This window comes from Haliaeetus albicilla, chromosome 18 (genome assembly GCF_947461875.1).
Source record: "Haliaeetus albicilla chromosome 18, bHalAlb1.1, whole genome shotgun sequence".
Classification (NCBI taxonomy): Eukaryota; Metazoa; Chordata; class Aves; order Accipitriformes; family Accipitridae; genus Haliaeetus; species Haliaeetus albicilla.
The window spans coordinates 4,045,805-4,066,262 of record NC_091500.1 but is presented as its reverse complement, the minus strand read 5'-3'; the positions used below and the strand labels follow the sequence as shown (position 1 = coordinate 4,066,262).

General features: G+C 52.3%; 2 protein-coding genes across 5 annotated transcripts in view; one reads left to right on the top strand and one right to left on the bottom strand.

Moving 5' to 3' along the window:
- Positions 1 to 5,163, bottom strand: part of MCM3 (minichromosome maintenance complex component 3) — a 17,853-nt gene extending 12,690 nt beyond the window's left edge. The window contains exons 1-2 of one of the 4 annotated variants that reach the window (XM_069805581.1): positions 3,970 to 5,163; positions 396 to 591 (exon numbers count right to left, since the gene is read on the bottom strand). The gene's annotated coding sequence lies outside the window, so the exon portion shown is untranslated. Of the gene's footprint in view, positions 1 to 395; positions 592 to 775; positions 910 to 949; positions 1,465 to 3,969 lie in introns of those variants that run through there. The other 3 variants (XM_069805578.1, XM_069805579.1, XM_069805580.1) reach the window with 3 other exon arrangements.
- Positions 5,046 to 20,458, top strand: PAQR8 (progestin and adipoQ receptor family member 8). The gene is made up of 2 exons (XM_069805583.1): positions 5,046 to 5,353; positions 14,816 to 20,458. Exon 2 carries the CDS (start codon positions 14,870 to 14,872, stop codon positions 15,926 to 15,928), a length of 1,059 nt encoding a protein of 352 aa, XP_069661684.1. The 5' UTR covers positions 5,046 to 5,353; positions 14,816 to 14,869; the 3' UTR covers positions 15,929 to 20,458.

Here is a 20,458-nt window from a genome sequence, read left to right as displayed (position 1 = left end):
GAACCCCAGCCAGGGAATTCACTCTCGCAAGAGGAGAGTTGTCCTGACTCTCACCACTTCAGGACCACATGTGGAAGACATGTAATTTAATGCTGAAGGAACCCTTCCTCTAATCTGACCTTTTCCCCAATATAGGCTGGAGAATTTCACCCGATTGCATCTGCACCCAGCTCAGGCATTTCTGATATAATTTTCTTGAAGTATTTGCTATTCCCACGCACTCTGGTAAATCTTTAAACTGATCTAGCTCTTATTTTTTCTAACTGCAGAGAAGAAAAACACGGAAAACAACTCTCAATGCATATGAATGGAATTTCTTTACTTAAATGAACGGGGACCTTTTGTTATCTCACCAGGAAAGCATGGTAAAGTGGGTAAGAAGTTAAGAGTCTGACCTTCAGCATGTTAGGCTGGATTGTAGCCACCTTCTTGCTTCCCAGAGTAGGAGCCCAGCACATACGTGTCTGCTTTTCCTCCCAGATGCTGGTAGCATGGTCTTAGCATGGCGATGGGAGCCTAAAATCTTGTTGAGGTCCTGCTTCTGATGCACAGCTACCCCAGATCCCACAGGAGATTCATTCTCTTCTCTTACTGTGCAGAAGAAAAATAAAGCAATTAATAAAAAAAAAAACAAAACAAACCCACGCAGGCTGTGCCTCCAGGCACAACAAAAAATGAATTCCCCCAGCGAACAAAACCAGAGGAGTGGCTCAATCAACAACGCTCTGGAGAGCGCAGATGAGAGCGTGTCTGCGTAAGGTGGCGACCCGACCACGTTTCCAGGGAAGTCCGAAGGGCCCAGATATAGATCGCCTGAGGTTTGGTGTTGCTATTTTGGTCTGCTCATCTGCTCTCATGGGTTCTGGCTGTTAGTAAAGACAGTGACAGCTGGTTCCTTCTCTTTTTCACGCCCTCCCCGATTTTCTCCACCTCCCTGCCTGGAACTCACCCATCTGTATGCAAAGCATCATCACCTCTATATGGGGATCTCTGGGATCTGCTTTCTGTCACGGGGCAGGATCCACTGGTCACTTCAGCAAGTGATGTCCAGCTTTGGCAGATGGGAAGCTGCAGCAATTCTTGTAAGCCACATTAGCAATCATCATCTGACTGTCACAACGGGCTCTCTGCTCCACGCAAACCGCAAAGAGGCAGGGAAGTCCTGACCCCAAATTGCCACATGCCCCTTGTGCAACATGGGAGGAGCAACTGAAGATGGCAAAAATAACTTTATGAAGTGCTTCTCTCTGATTGCAGGGGCTGGTCTTGGTAACCCAGAGCTTTTAGGGCTGGGTTTTTTCTGAATTATTAGAAATAATAAGCAAGCAGGATTCAAAACAATTGCACAAACCCAGCACCTTGAAACTCACCAGTGTGTCTTATTACAGAAGATAAAAGAAACCCCTGCATAAGTTATGGATCACAAAGAAACTTCCCTCCTGAGCCCTCTTAGCTGGAGATTTTGTTTTGAAGCAAGAAGGTTTATAACCTCTCCAAAACTGACATTTTTTTTTGCCATCCTTAGTATTACAATCTTTTCTAAAACTTGCCAAACCATCAGCATCCATTCTTGTCCAGTGGAAAGCAGTTCAATAGACAGCAATGCATGGTACAGAAAAAACCTCTCTTACCCAGTTATGACAACAACAAGTCAATATTCTTTATCACAGGCAAATACAGGGAAAAGGTGACTTGACCTGCTTTCTGTATCCCATTTGGATATCTCAGGTGTCTTTACTGCAAAGCTGCTACGTTCCTCCTGAGCAAAACAGTCTGGACATGGTGTGTTTGGGTACATCTTGGTGAAGAGAGGCCCTGATCCCCAAAACAAGCTCTTCTTTTTGAGTGATCATTCAAAGCACCCAAAATAATGGGACGAATGGTTTGCAGTCTGCAAGAACAGGGTTTGTGTTGCATGATGGGGAGGATGTATATGGCCAGAAGGTCGAGGGAGGTGATCCTGCCCCTCTATGTCCAGCTCTGGAGCCCCCAATGCAAGCAGGACATGGACCTGTTAGAACGAGTCCAGAGGAGGCCACAAAAATAATCCAAGGGCTGGAACACCTCTCCTATGAAGACAGGCTGAGAGAGTTGGGGTTGTTCAGCCTGGAGAAGGCTCTGGGAAGACCTTATTGTGGCCTTTCAGTACTTAAAGGGGGCCTATAAGAAAGATGGGGACAGACTTTTTAGTAGGGTCTGTTGCAATAGGACAAGGGGTAATGGCTTTAAACTGAAAGAGGGTAGAATCAGACTAGATATAAGGAAGAAATTTTTTATGTTGAGGGTGGTGAGACACTGGCCCAGGTTACTCAGAGAGGTGGTCAATGCCCCATTCCCAAAAACATTCAAGCTCAGGTTGGACGGGGCTCTGAGCAACCTGATCTAGTTGAAGATGTCGCTGCTCATGGCAGTGGGGTTGGACTAGATGACCTTCAAATGACCCTTGCAACACAAACCATTCTATGATTCTGTGATTCTGTGATTCTATGATGTATATTTGGGTGGGGAATTACGGTATGCAGGATATGTTTGAGGGCACAAAGCCTGCCTGGATCGTATCAGATGATTGTGAAGGGTAGGGCGAGCCCAGCCTGGTACAACCTAGTCTTAACTCTCTGTTGAGAGCGATCTCCTGGGCAAACACAACCACACCTGGGTTATGCCTTGAAGGGAACAGGGTGATTCATTTCAGGGTGTAAAATGTCAAAGATAGGGAGTAACAGGGACTGCAGTGCAGCAGGATGAGTCTGAGATGAACTACAAAGCATGGGTTGGCAGGTACTGGTCACTTGAGAGCAGGTCATGGAGTTAGCAATCAAAACGGTCTCACTGTGCAGCATCCACCAAGCTTGATGTGCAAAACAAGCTGTCAGCACCCACCCAGGAGAGCAGTTATCCCACACGGAGCTGCCCTTTGCCTTTCTCAAGTCTGCCCCGGGGTGTGCCATGAACATAAATGGGAGAAAAAGCCTTCATCAGGGCAGAAAAGAAGGGCAGTCAACCCAGCAGCGTTGCAATGTGCATGTTGCACCAGGGATGTCCCACCCCACCAAGCCCTTCTGCTTGGGTTGTATTTTTCTTCCCACCTCATCTCCAGCCTTGCCGTGGCCATCGCCAGCACTCAGCCGAGTGTTCCCACTTCTCCCACGTGAGCAATAATGGAAAGATGGGTGGAAGAGGAAAAGCCATGCCATGACCTCCATCTCACAGCCACGGAGCATCCCTGGAGATTTCATATAATCATAGTATGGTTTGGGTTGGAAGGGACCTTAAAGACCATCTAAGTCCAGCCCCCCTCCCACGGGCAGGGACACCTTCCACTAGACCAGGTTGCTCAAAGCCCCATCCAACCTGGCCTTGAACACTGCCAGGGATGGGGCATCTGCAACTTCTCTGGGCAACCTGTTCCGGCGCCTCACCACCCTCACAGTGAAGAGCTTCCTCCTTATATCTGATCTAAATCCACCCTCTTTCTGTTTAAAGCCATTACCCCTTGTCCTATCACTACATGCCCTTGTAGAAAGTCCTTCTCTGGCTTTCTTGTTGGCCCCCTTTAGGTACTGGCAGGCTGCAGTAAGGTCTTTCTGGAGCCTTCTCTTCTCCAGGCTGAACAACCCCAATTCTCTCAGCCTGTCCACACAGGGGAGGTGCTCCAGCCCCCCGATCTTCTCCGTGGCCTCCTCAGGACCCTCTTGAGCAGGTCCAAGTCCTTCTTATGTTGGGGGCCCCAGAGCTGAACAGAGAACTCCAGGTCAGAACTCATGAGAATGGAGTAGAGGGGGAGAATCACCTCCCAGTTGAAGGACTGGAGGAGGATGACGAAGTGGTATTATGGGTCTTACAGGGGGAGATGTCTTAGAGAGGTGTCAAATGAGTGCAAGATGTCACTGAGGGGGAGGGGAGCTGCTGATCATATCCCATCCAGATCCTTGAGCGAGATAACATGAAAAATGGAGGTCCCCTGCCCACCTTCTTCACCCTGCAGGTTTCCCCTCCTCACTTTGGCAGCGCTGGCTCTCCCGCATGCCGGCAGATGGGTGCCGGGATGTGCCGAAGCTTCACCCAGGCTGGAGTGATCTTATCTGAGCCGGAATGTCCCGTTCCTGGGCTGCCTCTCCTGCGATCCTCTCACTGCAGAACAAGCAGTCCGTCTGTTTCCCTAGTAAACCCATCAAAAAAGAACAGTCCCGACAGGGTGGAGAAGCAAAACCCGCATAAACAAGCTGACACGGAGATGGAAGAGGGGAAACAGGTACTCTGTACTCATAAATTAACCCGCTCATGGGATCGTGGTGACTTTACAGCTGAAGCAATCGCCGTGGTTTTGGCACAGTCCGGTCCAGGCTACATAAGCCTCTCCCAGACATTTCCCAGGCACAGCTGAAGGGCCCAGAGACGGCTCCTGAAAGGCCATTTGGGTGCAAATGCTTCTTTTCTGGAGCCCAGAGATTTTGGTCCTGTTTTTACGGCGTAAATCTCGCTGCCCCGGTGGCTGGCTCAAGGCCATACTGTCTTTAGGCTGCAAACCCTGGGGAAAATCATCCTCTCCTCCGTGCTTCCATGTCCACAGCAGCAAAATCAGGAGTTTTGTCCCCCATGGGAGCTCAGGAACTGGGCAGTCAGCAGCAGCACTTTTATTTTTCCTCCCTTTTCCCTCATTTTTTTACCTCCACTCGGGTCAGCTTGGGGTCAGCATAAAACCAGCTCTCAGGACTAGGAATTTTTTTATTTGACACCTAATGGTCACAGCTGTAAACCACGAATCTCCCATCCATGTGCTCTCCATCCCTGGAGATCTTCATTAGCCGTCCGGGCAACCGGCTCCGGGTGGCCCAGCTTGGGCAGGGCTGGTGGCCCAGCTCACCTCCGGAGGTCCCTTCCCACCCCAACCGCCCTGTGGTGACTTTATATCCCTCTCCCGGTGTCTTCCTCCCCCTTTCCAGCTCTCCTGCTCCGCAGACACCACCGGGGGTGACGGGGCGTGGGCTCGCCCACCAGTTTGAGCCTCGCTTTTTCCAGTTCAGGTTGCCTGGGCTGGGCTCGGCTGGGTTCGGCTGGACTCGGCTGGGCTCGGCTGGACTCGGCTGGGCTCGGCTGGGCTCGGCTGGACTCGGCTGGGCTCGGCTCGACTCGGCTGGGCTCGGCTCGACTCGGCTGGGCTCGGGTCGGCTGGACTCGGCTGGGCTCGGGTCGTCTGGGCTCGGCTGGACTCGGCTGGGTTCGGCTGGGCTCGGGCCGCGGGGGCCACCCCGGGGCGGGGCGCGCATGCGCGGGGACGCCCGGGGGCGGCGGCGCTGCCGGGGGCGGCGGCGGCCGCGGGAGTCGGTGGCGGCGGCGGGGACGGAGACGGGCGGTGAGTGCGGGCGGGAGCAGGCAGCGGTCCCCTCCCCGCGGGCAGCTCCTTTCCCCCCCCCACACACACACCCGGGGGGGAGACCCCGCCGAGGGTCCCCGTGCGGGATCCGGTACGGGTGTTTCTCTTTCCTGAGCTCCGGTGTTCCCCGCGTGGGTACCGCGGCTCCCTTGCACCGCCGCTCCGCATCCCCGCCGCGGCAGGAGCATCCTTCCCCGCGGGGGACGGGTACACGGGGAACCCCATCCCCAGGGCGGGTAAAACACGCGTGGACCGCGAGGTGCGGGGGGGGGGAGGGTCACCCCGAGCCCCCACGCACAACCGAGGAGCCGGGATGGGTCTTGCGGCCGGGGGAAGGGCGTTGAGGAGGGGAGGAGTGCGTGGGGACAAAGTCACTCGTGCCATAAATCCCCCCCCTCCCCAAGGCCCCGTGACCCGTATCTCAAGGGCTTCGTGAAGGAGAGAGGTGGGCATCATTCTTCTCCGTGTTTAACAGCCACGGGGGGGGATTTTCCTCGCGTGATTTTGACCCCTGGGGTGTTCTGGAGGCCGTGGGAAGGAGACGGGCAGAGTTTAGCCGTGAGCTGGGTGAAGAACCGGCTCCCGTCGTTTGCTTTGGAGCCGCTACCTGCCCGTAGCTCCAGCTCGGGGCTCGGAAGGGTCGACGAAGGGCCGTTCCCTGCTTCTCTCCTCCAGGACGCTTCAGGGATTCACAGTCATATTCCTCCCATTTCCCATCTGGATTTTTCCTGAAAACGCCACGAGCGTCTCACTTTTTTGGAGGGGAAAAAAAAAAAAATTGCAGGCAGTCTTGAACCGCTCTGGTTTTCATCGACAAAAACATAGATATATATCAAAAATGGGTAAACATTTAACAGTCGTTTGCTCCGGGTCAAACCGACTCATCTCCAGCATGAGCTGGGTTGGGTACGGAGCCTCCCAGTAGCTGTGCTGGGATCAACTGGGTACGCAGGACCGGTGGTCCCGCACCCGACGCTCGTTTAATAACTGTCCAGCTCCAGCGGTTCATCCCCAGGCTGCTTTGGCTGGAGCACACGGCTTTTTAACTGCGCCGCGGGATGGAGATGTGCGTTTTTTTGTCGGATGCTGCGGGGGTCATCGCTTCGGAGCTGGGAAATGCCCCGGCGTGCTTTAGGTGGGGTTAGTCGGGGGGATTCCCAGCCACGGGGGGGGTCCGGGCGAGGGGTTAGGATGAGGATGCGTGTGATGCCGCCCTGGCAGCGGCCGTTGGAAAAAGAGGGAAGTCGTGAAAAGGTGATGAAAAAGGATGAAGCCCATACGCAGTGCTGCGCCGGAGTGAAGTCCAGAGGGTCTGAAATCTGGTTTTGCTCTCTGCCGGGGCAGGGAGGGGATGGGTGGCCGTGAATTATACCGGCAGACCGTGCTCCTCCCTTCGGGTCGGGGTGCGGGAGGGTGATACGTGTTGCAAACAATTCCTAGAAACCCACGGGCTCGTCGGGCCAAACCGCAAGCCGTTACACATTTCCTCCCGTTCAGCTGGTAAAGGTGTGGGTTTCACAGCCCTGCTCGCTGCAGGATTTTCTTTTTTCTCTGGGCATCATCGCTTTTATTTATTTCCACTGACGCTGCGGCCGGACCCTCTGGCCCAGGAGAGGGTTGTGTCCCTCGGGACGCGGGGAGGGATGGCCGGCGTGGGCGACGTGCCGGCAGCGCAGGCAGAGGCTGAGGACAGGGGAGCTGCCATCGTCCGTCACGTGCGTGCACTTGCAGCTACTTGCACGTCTTGAGTCATGCACCAGCTTAATTTTTAGCTGCTAGTGTATGCGATAACCCCGGTTCCTGGGGTCAGGCCAGTGGCCTTTCGATTGCAGTATCCATTTATGCTAAAGAAATTCCTCCCGAGGAATAAATTCCCAGGAAGGCTCCTTGGAGGCTGCGTGTTTGGTCTGCAGCTGTACATACGCAGCCATATCTTGCATCCTCCATCCTTCAGGCACAGGCAGTAAGCAAGCGGAGGCTTGCTGCCGGTTGCTTTTTTATTCCCCAGCGGATCCTTGGGATCGAGTAGGGATGTAAGCATGCGGTTGCAGCACAGCCCGCATCCCTTGTTTGGGGGGAATCTGCCGTCTGGTCTTTGCTGGCCCTTGCTCGGGGCTTCATAGCTGTCATTGCAAACCTAGAAGCTCGCTGGGAAAGGCCACGGGGTTAAATGGGAGGAGGTCCCAGATGGGGACAAAGACTTTTAGTGTAGGGAAGAGGAAAGCTCGCAGCTCCAGGGGGTTGGCACGGAGCTGCAGTCTCTCCCTGGCAGCCTGCTCTCTGCCCGCAGCAGCGGCGGTGCGCATGATTTATATACATTTTTGTCTAATGACCGAAGCTCTAAAATCCGCAACCTTAAAAAAAAAATGTTTTTGTGGAAGAGGCTTTTGTGGACGACAGCAAAGCTAAGCAGCCTCAGCCTGTAGGCTCTGGGAGATCTTTTGGCAACGGTCCGGATCCCCAAACAGCGCAGGGCCAGTTTGGTTTGGTTGCTCTGCCTGCGGGCAGACGGTTCCTGGGTTGTCCCATCAGCAGATAGATCTGAGCAGGGAGGGATTTGCGGGCTCGTTGAGGTCTCCCCGTGCTAGCAGGAGTTCCCGTCTCCAGGAGGTCTGCGCTGAAAGATTTGTCCCATCGGCAGGTGCTGGCCCTGTGGCTTTAGGAAAGGCTCCTGGCAGTGACCTCTTCCGTAGGCAAACTGGCTGCAGAAATGCCGTGCTCGCAGGGTGTGCACCCAGCTACTCGGGGATGGAAGGGAGGGATACCGCATCCCACGGACCTCGCGGGAGGAGATTTAGGAGGCAAAAGCAGGATGCAGCGGGCTCCTTTTTCAGTCAGTTGCAGGGGGAAAAACCCAGGCACTTCCCTGGCACAATTCCAGCTTTGGCATTTGAAACAGGTCAGTTGTCCCACTCCATCGGTGGTCCCTGCACGACTGAATACAGCAGGCAGGGACCAGCCTGGGTGGCCGGACCAAAATCGTGCTCGGGAGTGTGCAAACACTTCAGCAACCTGACAGCAGCAGGTCATTGATTGGGTTTGGGTCCTGGTCTTGTTTGATTACTGGGGTACTCAAAGCCTGTAAGCGTGGGTGCTCCACCCAGGGATCTCGCCCCCACCCGAAATCGAGCCCCAAACTGTTGGGGACTGTGTTAGTTGTGTGTGGGAAAATAAAGTGGTGAGCAGCTCTGGAAAGAGCAAACGGCAAAGGATTAGTGAGATCAGGAAGAAAAGCTGTGGAAAATTACCTCGGTCTTGTGCAATTTTTGATAGGGGAGGGATGGATTTTCTAGAGGAGATACTTCTCAGCCAGGGTCTGTGGGTAGAAATAATGAACAGTAACATTTTTGCATCTGCCTGGTGCTGCGGATGGGTTTCTTTTTTTCACACATTGAGTGTACTGGTTGTGTTATCAGTAGCATCACCAAGTTTTAACCATCATTAGGCATGAAGAATCTGCAGCTGTGTTTATCACAGCAAATCAGAAATGTGCTGTGGTGACCCACACCATTCCCTGGCATGGTTTGGGAGTTAGCACGGTCCAGGAGTTGTTCCTGGCAGACAGTTTACACGTGGGCACCCATTTCAACGGTGTCGCAGCATGGGAGCATCCAAGCCATCCCAGCTGGTCTCAGAACCAAGGACCCGGTGATGTTTAGCTCAAGGTTTAGACTCTTGCGGTAAAGCCAGCAGCCTCGTCAAGTCTTCAGTTTCCTAACTTTGGATTTCCACTGCCTCACTTTGCCCCCCCAAAACACTGCAGGACCTCGGGGGCTCGCCCTCCTTGGTGGGATGCCGTGGATTCCCCCCCAGCTTTGCTGCAGGGACACGGTTATTTGCCAGCAGCTTTGTTTTGCTCTGTCCGCTCCGAGCACGGCGTTCATCACACCGGCTTCGCTGCTCTCATCCCCTGGACCCGTCCCAACTTGCAGGCAACGCCGAACCCATGTCAAGAGGCACTTGCTGCTCAGCACGGCTGAGCTGGCTGCTGGCCCGGCTTGCTTCCAGGCCAGAAATCGCGGGGGAGCTGGAGCTGACACTGCCGTGGCTTCTGTGGGGGATCCTGCCATCTCCTGCCGGCTTTAATGGCTCATCTCCCAGCATCACGAGTCGTTCGTTTCCTGATTAATACATGCTTGGACAAACCTTGCTTCAGCTATGCGCTCTGCGTGTGTGTATAGGTGTATACGGAAAGGCAGAATTTGAGCCTTTTTTATTTGAAATTTTCCACAAGGTTACTTTGACCCCTTTTCTTAACAGATAAGGTTATTTTAAGGCTTGCCCTTCAATGTCTCCAGTAAATCACATCACCTTTTACCTTCCAGAGCATCCTCACCCATGCAGAATCCATGTTGCATGACTGCTTGTAATACATCCATTGGGCTGATGTAGATGTAACTGGGTACGTAAGCGTGTCAAGGGAAATAAAATATTCTGTGCAATGCACTGTTCAATAGTCCCAGCACTGCCTGGTGCATTACAGCGGTGCATTAAGAGCACAATATCTAGTTCTCATTAGGCAGATGAGGACTGGTAGCCCCATTTAATAGATGGGGAGGTGGAAGCCCAACTTACAGAAGTCCCGAGCACCTGACCCCTCTCTGGTTGTGGGGATTTCCACTTCTTGGAAGCTGGAGTGTAAATCAGTCCTTCATACCCTGCTGCTTGTTTGGGCAGGGCTCATTCCTGGCACAAACCATCAAATGCCACCTCTTCCAGTTTCTGACCTCTGTGGCACCCATGTAAGTCCCAATAACTCCCTGCAAGGGGCTCTGAGCACTGTGTGTGTCCGTTGCAGTTAGGAGGAAGGTTAGCACCTAAACGTATGGCAGAAGGAAGGAGATAGTACCAAGGCTATGCAGGAATTGCTGCGATGAGCTGGTACATGGTCTCTTAGTTTCTCATCTCTGGTGGAGCCTTTCCAAAACACCGGGCAGAACGGGATGGAGGAGCTGGCACTGTGCTCCCAAGCTGGTCTTTCAGAGTTTGCCCCAAGCCCTCCGCAAGTGGTTTAGTTATAGGAGGAGATGTTTGTGCTCAGGGAGGACCAGCCTGCAGGCAGCAGGCTTTGGGTTGGGGCTTATCTGCTGGATCTGAGCTGGGTGCAGCCTCCCCCAGCGCTGGAGAGGCAAACTGAGGTGCTCTCTGCCATCCTGGTGCTGTAGGAGCTGTGACACCAAAGTTAACCCCATGTCGGAAGGGGTCAGAATAAAACCCCAGGCTTCAAAATGACCTGGAGTCCCTCCAGGGACTTTTACTCAGCTCCCAGAAGACAGGAATTCAGGAATCACCTGCAGCTCTCAAAACCAGTCTGTTGCCCACTGCTGCACGATCACTGCTGTTATTTTCACGCTGCCCACAACCACTTTTTCTTTTTTTCTATTTTAAATGCAATGCATTTATTAAAGACTTCCCCACAGCTGAGTTCCCTGGTCCTCTCTTCTTTGTTTACCAGGAATTACTGCCTTTCTGGAAGGCCGTGTAAACCTCTGATGCCTGAATACGAGTGTGCGAGCAAATACATCACGTTGGTACAGCCTCAGTCCCAGACAGTTAATGCTGAGGCCAGACCGGTGGGAAAATCAACTGTACTCTGTAGGAAATTTTCTCATTCAAACCCCTCCATCAGACTGTGACCAAAAAGCAAAAGAGCTGGGAAAAGCTCGGGTTTCCAATTACTCTCTTCAAAAGGGAGAGAAAAATTGGAACGGGATCGTTCTCCTCCTGTGCTGCGGTTCTTATTGTGGCTGTAATGATACAGCCTGGCCATCATCCACTCTCTCCTTCTCGCCTTGCAGCTCCCTCCCCGAACAAACGATACTTGGTTGCTGTTAATTGGGAGCAGCCAAAATAACTGAATCCCCCGGAGATGGGGGGGTGAGGACAGAATCTCAACGAGACGCCCTGCTGATGAATGTGGCTTTCAGCCGCTCCTACGCCCCCGTGAAGGGAAAAGAATAGGGGCTCTGTGAAAGTGAAACAGCCAGTGCTGACCTTGGGTTTCTGGGTTGGGTTTTTTTCTTTTTTCCCTTTCTCTCTCTTTTCTAACGTTAATTGCTTGTCGCTTTGTCCATCACATGATCGCTGGAAACTGCCAACTTGTTCTCACTTGTTAATGTCACAAGTTCGGTTTAAAATAAGCAGTCTACAAGGTTCCTGATTTCGTGCTGTTTATCTGAGTATCAGATGTGTTTCTTGTGATTTCAGACTATTACTTTGAAAATCTCTGACCCTCCCTCGGCCCGTTAAAAACTGGCATTTTCCAGCTATGAAAGCCTGCCTGGAAGCTGCTGTCAGGGAGATCTGCAGCGTCTAACCTCTCCCCAGCTCTGCTCAAAGGCGATGCTCGCTGTATACACTGAGCTCTCGGGATGAGAGACCGTGGCAAAATCCTGGCGCTAGCACACACCGTACAAGCCGGAGCCAGCCTGTGCCTGGTACAGAAGCTGCCTGTCTCTCTCGTATCCTTGTCAGCATGCAAAGCAGGCAGGCCACGGACGGTGGAAGGGGCAATGTGCCCCTCACATTGGCATGCATCAGTACGCCCAGGCTTGATTGCTGTCTTCCCGTGAGTCTTCTGGTTGCCTTTGCTCTTTACGGGCAGGTTTCAGCGTATTGCTGCCTCTCTGCAAGAGATGAGCGCTCCGAACCTGCTCCTGTGCAGCTTACCTGACCAGTCTGTGCCGTATCTGAGCTGTTTTTCAGTTCCTGATGTCCTGGGGTCCATGCTAGCATTAGCCTGTGTTCTCCAAGAGGTGGGGAGCTGCAGCATGCCCTTTCTCCTTGTGCCTTGCCACCGCAATCCCCATCTCCAATATCAGTGCCTAAATACCTTTTTGGAGGGTTTTCCAGCATCCTGCTGGGATGAACTGGGATGAAGATTCAGCACTGAGCCCCCTGTAGTGGACCCAAATTCTCGAACCATGCTTAGTTAAAGGGAAGCTGGGAGATGGTGAGCAGGGGTCCAAGCCCTCTTGCTTGGGTTGTATCACAGCAAATGCTGGAAGAGGTGTAAAACACATTATGGCAGGGGAACGGACAGGGCAGAGGAGCTTAGGACACACAAAGCGCTTCAGAGTCTGTACTCACACCTCTGCACAGGGCAAAACCTGTGCGTAAGGGCTGGAGATCATCAGCTGGAGACAGCAGATGCTGTCTTGGTGCTGCAGTGAAGGAGATGCAGTCGGTGTGGGAAGGGAGCTCTTGTCTGTGCATCTAGACTACTAAATCAAACACTGTCTTAGTATAGACAAATCCATAAAATTTCCCTGTCTTTCCCACCCCAGTGTGCTCAGCCTGCAGCCAATTTCTGGCCAGATCATCCAAAGGAGATACAGGGCAATAGAGGGTGAGTACTACAGTGCTGCATAGCCAGGGATGGTCTCTTTGCTTGGGTTTTGCCTTATCCTGAAGCTGAGTAAGTTGGATGAATGAGCCTTCCTTTCTCATCGGCTACAAGGAGCCACAATAGACTGGCTTTACGTTAGAACTGGGAAGAGGGAGTGTTGCCTCTTTTTCACACCATTCCCTCATAGTGCCCCAGAGTCAAAATTTGCCTTGCCTCCCTATATTTTGGCATGTATCCCCACAGGGATACACAAGCTGCTGAATGAACTGCGTGTCCCATCACAGATCTGGACCCCGCAGACCCTTAGGAGAGAAACAAAGTCTTTGCGAACATGCACAACATCAACCCCCCCAGCAAGGGTGCTATCTTCAGTCTTATGCATCTGTGAAACTAAAATACCATTTGTAGGGACCATTTTGCTTTCTGTGGCTAAGGCAGCTCCATCGAACTCAGCAGCCAGATTCCCCTGTGGCCAACAAGGATAAAAAAAAAACAGCCCTGAGAGGTGCTAAGGGAGAAAGCCTCGAAAGCGTAGGGAGAGAGAGAGAATGGGCTGGAAAATGCAATTTCATTATGACAACCCCCATCTGCTAGAATACGGAAGCAACATGAAAATATTTTGTCTGTTATCAGAGGCTTTGGGTTGCGAGAGGAAGTGGGATTTGCAACCTGGTTCAGAGCCTGCTCTAACTTTGCTCTTTGGGCTGTCTCGCCCTGGGACTGTTCGACAGGTCCCACCTCCCTGCTTTCGCTCTCTCCTGGTGTTTAACACTGTCCTGTCCTCTCTATCATCATCCCAGCATGGGTCTCCTATCATGTGCCCACGCAAACTATTCCTCTGTCTCACTTCTGGCAGCAGCTGGTATCTGATGCAACAGAAGAAAAATATGCTGTTTCCCACACTCAAGCAAAATACTTACTTGCATTTACTTTTTTTGGCCATCTCCATCCACTGCAGCTCTGGTTGGGTGCATATAAGCTTAGGAATTAGGCCCCACTCCTGCAAACGTGTACGTGTTGGCTGCACAGTAGTAACCGCAGCCCTGCAGGGTCTGGTGGGGATCCATCAGCATCAATTTCAGTTCAAGCATGGGCATCTGTGTGATAAGTTCTCCTCTATTTTGTGTGGCATAAACACCAGCAGGGAAGAGAAATATGTAGGGTGGAAGGGAAACAGAGGATAGTAGGAATTAATTCAGTGCTGTGAGGTAGTTTCCAGACATTAGGATCCTGCTGTGCCCTGAATCTGAATCTTTCCAGCCAGAGCTTAGCAACTCTGGAGGTTGCCAGGGAGCAGAGCGGGCAGAGGAGTGTTCAGCACTGGGGTTTGGCTGCTCTGAGCATCCAGGCACATCTCATCTGACAGCCCCTCAGCATGGCTCCATGGATGCTCCCAAGGCTTCAGTGCTATACCCAAACGGCAGCCAGCTCTGATGCAGACCCTCTCATTTCTCCATCACCTCCCAGTCCTGCTACTTCTTAAACATGGAGGGATGAGGGCTGCAGGTTTGGCACTGTGGACTTCTCCCCTTCTCCCTCTGCCGTACTTACTACAGCAGCCCCAGGTGTGCAAGCCATGTGCAAGTTGTGTGGCAGGGAAGCCGAGTTTATTTGCAACCTCCATGATTTGGTTGGGACCCTCTTCACTCAGGTGCAGAAAGGCAGGTTATCCCTTAGGTGACTAATCACACCCTAATTTTGTCCCTGAGCAGTTTGTTCTGGGGAAGGGGGTGAAAAATCCCCTCCACAATCATCAGATGCTTTCTTGACATCTAACTGCTTCTTGCACCCCGTTATTGGCAGCTCCTCGCTGCTTCTGAACATGCTTGGAGCCGGGTGCCCGAGGAAGCGAGGACAAAGGGCAGGCTTGTGACATTGCTGCGCCCATCTGATGTAGGCTGAACTGCAGGGACAGGGCTGTGCCATCCTTCTTCATGCTGAATTTAGGTCTGCCGAGTCAAGAAAAGCCCCTTTCCCCTAAGAGCAGGGCCAGCATCTCGATAGCGCCATGGCTTATCCCACCCAGGAATGGCAGCACGCTCTTCTCCCCGATAAATCACCGTTAACTTTTCTTCTTTCTCGCCTCCCCGCAGGGCACGAAGGCGACGTTCCCCAGAGCCAGGCTCAAAGCTGCCGCACGCAGCGAGATGACAGCCATCCTGGAGCGGATCAGCACGCTGTCCCTCAGCGGGCAGCATCTCAGCCGTCTCCCCAGGCTGCTGGAGGATGGCTTCCCCAAAATGCCTTGCACGGTCAAAGAGTGCGAGGTGCCGCAGCTCTTCCGTGAGCCTTACATCCACACCGGGTACCGTCCCACCGACCAGGACTGGCGGTACTACTTCCTTAGCCTCTTCCAGAAGCACAACGAGGTGGTCAACGTATGGACTCATCTCCTGGCAGCGCTGGCTGTGCTGCTGAGATTCAAGACGTTTGTGGAGGCTGAGCAGTTACCCGTGGACGCGTGGTCCTTGCCTTTGCTCATCTTTGTCCTCTCCTCTGTCACCTACCTGACCTGCAGCCTCTTGGCCCACCTACTGCAGTCCAAATCGGAGCTGTACCACTACACCTTCTACTTTGTGGACTACGTCGGAGTCAGCATCTACCAGTACGGTAGTGCCCTGGCTCACTTCTACTACAGCTCCGACCAAGCCTGGTACGACAAGTTCTGGCTTTTCTTCCTGCCGGCAGCTGCTTTCTGTGGCTGGCTGTCTTGTGCCGGCTGCTGCTATGCGAAATATCGGTACCGACGGCCTTACCCCATCATGAGGAAGATGTGCCAGGTGATCCCAGCTGGGCTGGCATTCATCTTGGATATCAGTCCTGTCGCTCACCGGGTGGTTGTGTGTCACCTGGGGGGCTGTGAGGAAGATGCTGCTTGGTACCACACGTACCAGATACTGTTTTTCCTTATCAGTGCTTATTTCTTCTCCTGCCCAGTCCCTGAGAAGTACTTCCCTGGCTCCTGCGATATCGTTGGCCATGCCCACCAGATCTTCCACACCTTCCTGGCCATCTGCACCCTATCGCAGCTGGAGGCCATTCTTTTGGATTACAAGAACAGGCAGGAGATTTTCCTGAAGAGACACGGGCCTTTCTCCGTTTATCTCTCCTGCATCTCTTTTTTTGGCCTGGTGGCTTGTAGTGCCATCACAGCTTACATCCTGCGATGCAGGATCAAGGCCAGCCTGGCTAAAAAGGACTCCTGAGAGTCACGAACGTGACGGGCATGACATCACCGGGGTGGTGAAAATCAAGAAAAGGGGCATAACACGTTAGAGACATAACTGTCTTATTTGCCTAACACGCTGTGACTAACCAGGACCCTGGACTCAGGTGGAGGGCTGGAGACTTCATGCTGGATGCATTTTCACAGCAGGGACTGCCTTTTGCCATCCAGGGGGACATGGAGTGTTTTAAGCCGGAACAAGTCACTTAACCAAGGATGCTGGAATAGGCAGAGGTTTCCTGGTTTCTTGTTCATTCCGGTAAACCTGTGGGTGATACCTTGCTGAACGTCAGGGAGGGCAGCCTGAAGGCTGTGAGACTGTAGAAGGGTCTGCCAGGGCTCACGACGCAGTGGAGAATGCACCATGAGGACCACAGCTGGATGTGATGACCTCCCTGGGTTTTGCCATCTCTGCTATCTGTGAGACCTGTTACTATCAAAGGCAGTAGCAAGGTTTCAGGAGGAGTCTACATTTCTAGGATTCAGCTGCAAGGCCATGTGTGGCACAGTGGCTGGTATAATCCTTTTCCTGCTGCAGCTGGGCTAAGCCAGGTTCTCTCTATGGTCCCCCTGTCAAGTATCTCAATGCCAGGTTGCTGAGGTGGCTTTGGCGAAGCATGTTTGGAGACTTAGGCCTGACCTGGGGACTGCTAGGATGAACTGGGTCAGAACCTGAGCCCTGTGTCTGCCGGTGAACTGGTGTAGGTCCAGCACAGGTGGAGACGTTAGGTCAGCTCCATCTTTTCTTTCTATATGACTGCACCATCTGCAGTGGAGCTGCTGATGAAAACCAAGGAGTCAGGCTGTCCCAAGGATTACTAACAGGAGATTCGGTCTTTCCCAGCAGTCTGAATTTGACCTAAGGTAGTGGCAGTGCTGATGGCTGTTTGGTAGCCTACAAGACAGGTCATCAGAGGCTCCTGACTTCCATTTTAAGTGCTTAGTTGCCTTTGAGGAGCTGGGCCAGGGTCAGGTTGGAGATGGTTTTGAGCCTTCCTCAGTAACAGTGGCAGAGGTTGAGCACCCCTGAGGCCATCAGCGTTCAGGGTGCTGGCCCCAGGAGGGGAGATGCTTTTGATACTGGCTGCATCATTTTGGCTGCTTGTGTGACAGGTTCATGCATTCCTGCATAGACTGACTCTGTGTATTCTGTCTAGGGAGTCTGACTGACCTCCAACGCTGTCCATGGAGTGTAGAGTAACTTGGGTGTGACCCGTCTGATACGGGAAAGGCTCTGGGCCTCCAACAGCCCTACTACAGTCATGGCCAAAAGGGTATGAAAGTGAAGCAGTCTTTATTCCCCTCTTAGTGGTGCTTTTCAGGACACCAAGCAGTGCTTGGTGGGCCTCCTGGGAAAGCTGACCTTGAAGCTGCAGGCTTGCTTCTCTCTGACCAATGGGATTGTGAATCTGGCACGTTTTTATCAGCACTAGATGAAGGTAGAACAGCAAAAGGCAGGAGCAGGGTAACGGCATTAGGGTCCTATGCAACCGTGGGACAGGTTTGTCCTTGAGACTTGGTGATTCCTGCGTGGAGTAGCCAAGATAGTGGTCAGGCACATTTGATGTCCGTGGGTCGCTCCTGTCCAAGGTGTACCAAGGGTTGGTTTACTGTGTGCTCCACTAGATAAGTCTCCTCTGTGCTTGCTCGGGGGGGATATCAGATATGGAGCCACACTCTTGCACTGAAGTTGGTAGCACTTGCAGGACAGGATGCTCAGAGCCAATGCAGAGATATGGTCCCATTCAGCCTAGACACCTACTGTTTGACCCACTGCTTGCTTTCCATAGGAAACCCTGGCACGGCTCCTCCCAGCTATACACTGTGGAAGACCTGCAGCCTCAAGTGCCTTGACACCTGGCAAATTCCTAGGGGGTATAAATCTTTGCTGAAAGCAAGGAAGCCATGGGATCTATTCCAGCCACAGATTTGTCTCACTGAATCCAAGGGCAGGCAAATGAATTGTGATTGCTGGTTCTGAGCAGGCAGAGTTTAGGGTTGGAGATATGATTTGTCATGACAAGCACTGATTTCTGCACTTGATACGTTTTTTAACTATTGAGATTTGTGTGTGTCTGTGTATGTGTGTGTGCACATGATCTATTATCCAGAAAGGCTTTGCCTTTGGCTTTTATATCTGCAGAGCCTCCTAGTTGGGTCAAGATTAGCCTGAAGGAAACAGTGCTGTGCTGCTGGAGGAGCAAGGCGGGCCAGACAACAGCGTCTCTGAAAACAGATCTATTAATAGGTGCTTTGCTGTGTCCTGTGTTTTGTGGACAAATGTGAAACTCCTGGCCCTATTGACAAATTAAATACAAAGGGCGAGGGAAGTAAGTTTTGAGTACAGGAGAAGAAATCATAGGGGAGCCTTCAGGAGGTCATCTAGTCCACCCTTTCTCATCACTCTAGGCCTCCTGGTTTACATCCACTCCAGCTTAGAAATTAATTACTTCATTTCCTACGGTGTATTTTGACAGTACAGCCACGCTGACCTAACAGCAAATTTGCCTCAGGGGAGTGGCAAGTGGGGATGGTCCCACTTACACCTCTTCATACCACTTCTCGTGCACAGAAGCTCATCTCACCACAAAGCGAGCTGGTGCCAGGAGATGGACTAGCAGAAAACCAATCCTACTGAAAAAATGTCAGTAATTTTCTGCTGGTTTTAACTTTCAGCCAGCTCACTTGGACAACACTGCTGCCTGCAGGGAAGGGCCAGAGCAGAGGCCAGCAGCAGTTCCTCCAGCACAGCAGCTGGTTTCTCAACTAGCTTAGTTGCACTGATGGACTGCTCCCTCCATGGTCTCCCTGGCTTTGTTTGTGGGTCTCCTCCCAGTTTGTGGAAAGACTTCCAGTGGGAGCAGTGCTTTTTTTCAACAGCCTAATTTGCCTTGCTTTTGTGGTAGGTAAAGCAGAATGAGCCACTGGGTGTGGATCTGGCTGGATGGTATCAGTGGGCTCCTGTGCAGGAAGGGGAGTAAACCAGGCTGGTCCAGAGCTCCTTTCTGGGCTAAAACAGAGGGAGTGGGCATCGCTGCTAATAGCAAACCCTGCTCTGCTGCTACCTAGCGTTATACTGGTACCAAAGGAAGGGATCACCCAGGCGTTTCCGTCTCTAGGGGTTTGAAAATGGATGACAGGTCCTGCCCTTGTCAAAAGAGGACGAGTACAGTAATGCCATCCAGTTCAGGGACAGGGAGGGGAGGTGCCCACATGGCTCTCCTGAGGTATTTCTGGTCATACGTCATCTCCTCCCTGGTTCGGCAGAAGTGAAACTTCTTCTGGAGCAATTGTGTGACAGCGGTGGTGTTTTTTACATATTCTTATGTTATCCCTCAGGTGAAGCCACTCACGTCCCCGTGTGGCCCTGCACTCAAGACCTGGAGATGACCTCCTGGTTACGATGATGGGTTGATTTAGCAGGGAATTTCAGTACCGATTGCTGCTACTGTGAGGATGCACCCTTGTGTCACAAGGGGCTCACCAACACTGGAGCTTCCTTCATCCCTGTCTCCATCCTCCTCCTCTTCCTCCAACCCCCTGATTTCTTTCCCTCATCCCGGACTTCATCCTTGTGCCTTATGCACCTGGCTGCCTACCTGGGCAGACTCCACATGCCGTGCAGTCTGCTGCACCTCAGCTGGGCTGGGACTGGAAAGTGACTGCCAATGCCCTCCCAAAAGCCCTGCCGTTGATCTAGGGGAGACCAGGGCTGGGTCCAGAGAGAGTAAAAGTGCTGCTGTGATAAGTGCTCAGCTTGTCTGAGAGCCTCTCAGGGCCTTCTCCTTGGGCTCACTGCTTGGAGCACGCCTCCTTCCATCCTGGCGTTCCTCTAAGGAGGCACGGCTGCGAGGGGTGTACCAGTGGCAGGGTTTGGTGAAGAGCTGACCACCAAAGGTTGAGCACATCCAAGATCCTGAAGGGACCGAGGTCCTAACCCTCTTCCCCAAGAATCTCTGGTCCTGAGATAGTATTTTTGCAGATCATGCAACCTGGATCTGTACAGGACAACTCCTGAGAATTCATCCCAACGTGCCTTATGCTGTTCCTTTTTGGGATTCATCCTGAAGGAACCTGAGGCTCAAAGGCAGCCTCTTCACTGTCTGCCGGTCCGTGGTTGCTCTTAACAGCTGCTACCCACTGACAGGATTTGCTTGGTGTATGGAGCAGAAGGGGAGGATGGAGAGAGGTGCCTTAAACTTGTATTTATGCCTAATGATTTGTGTAACAAGGCAAGGACGGGTTCCTCATGTGCCTTGCAATTTACATCTTTTACTGACAAGGTTATTTTTAAGCACTGTTTGTTACTAAACAGAAGTACAAAAGAGTTTGTATTTTTTTCCCTGGGAAACAGGGAAGGGTATGAGTGTTATATATTAACCATTCCCTTCCCAGCTCCTATCTGCTGACTTTGTATTGTTGAAAACATTGACAATATTTTAAGCTTTGTACTGTACTGATCATTATTTAAAAATCTTAGTGAAAAAAAAAGAAATCTGGAAAAGCAAAA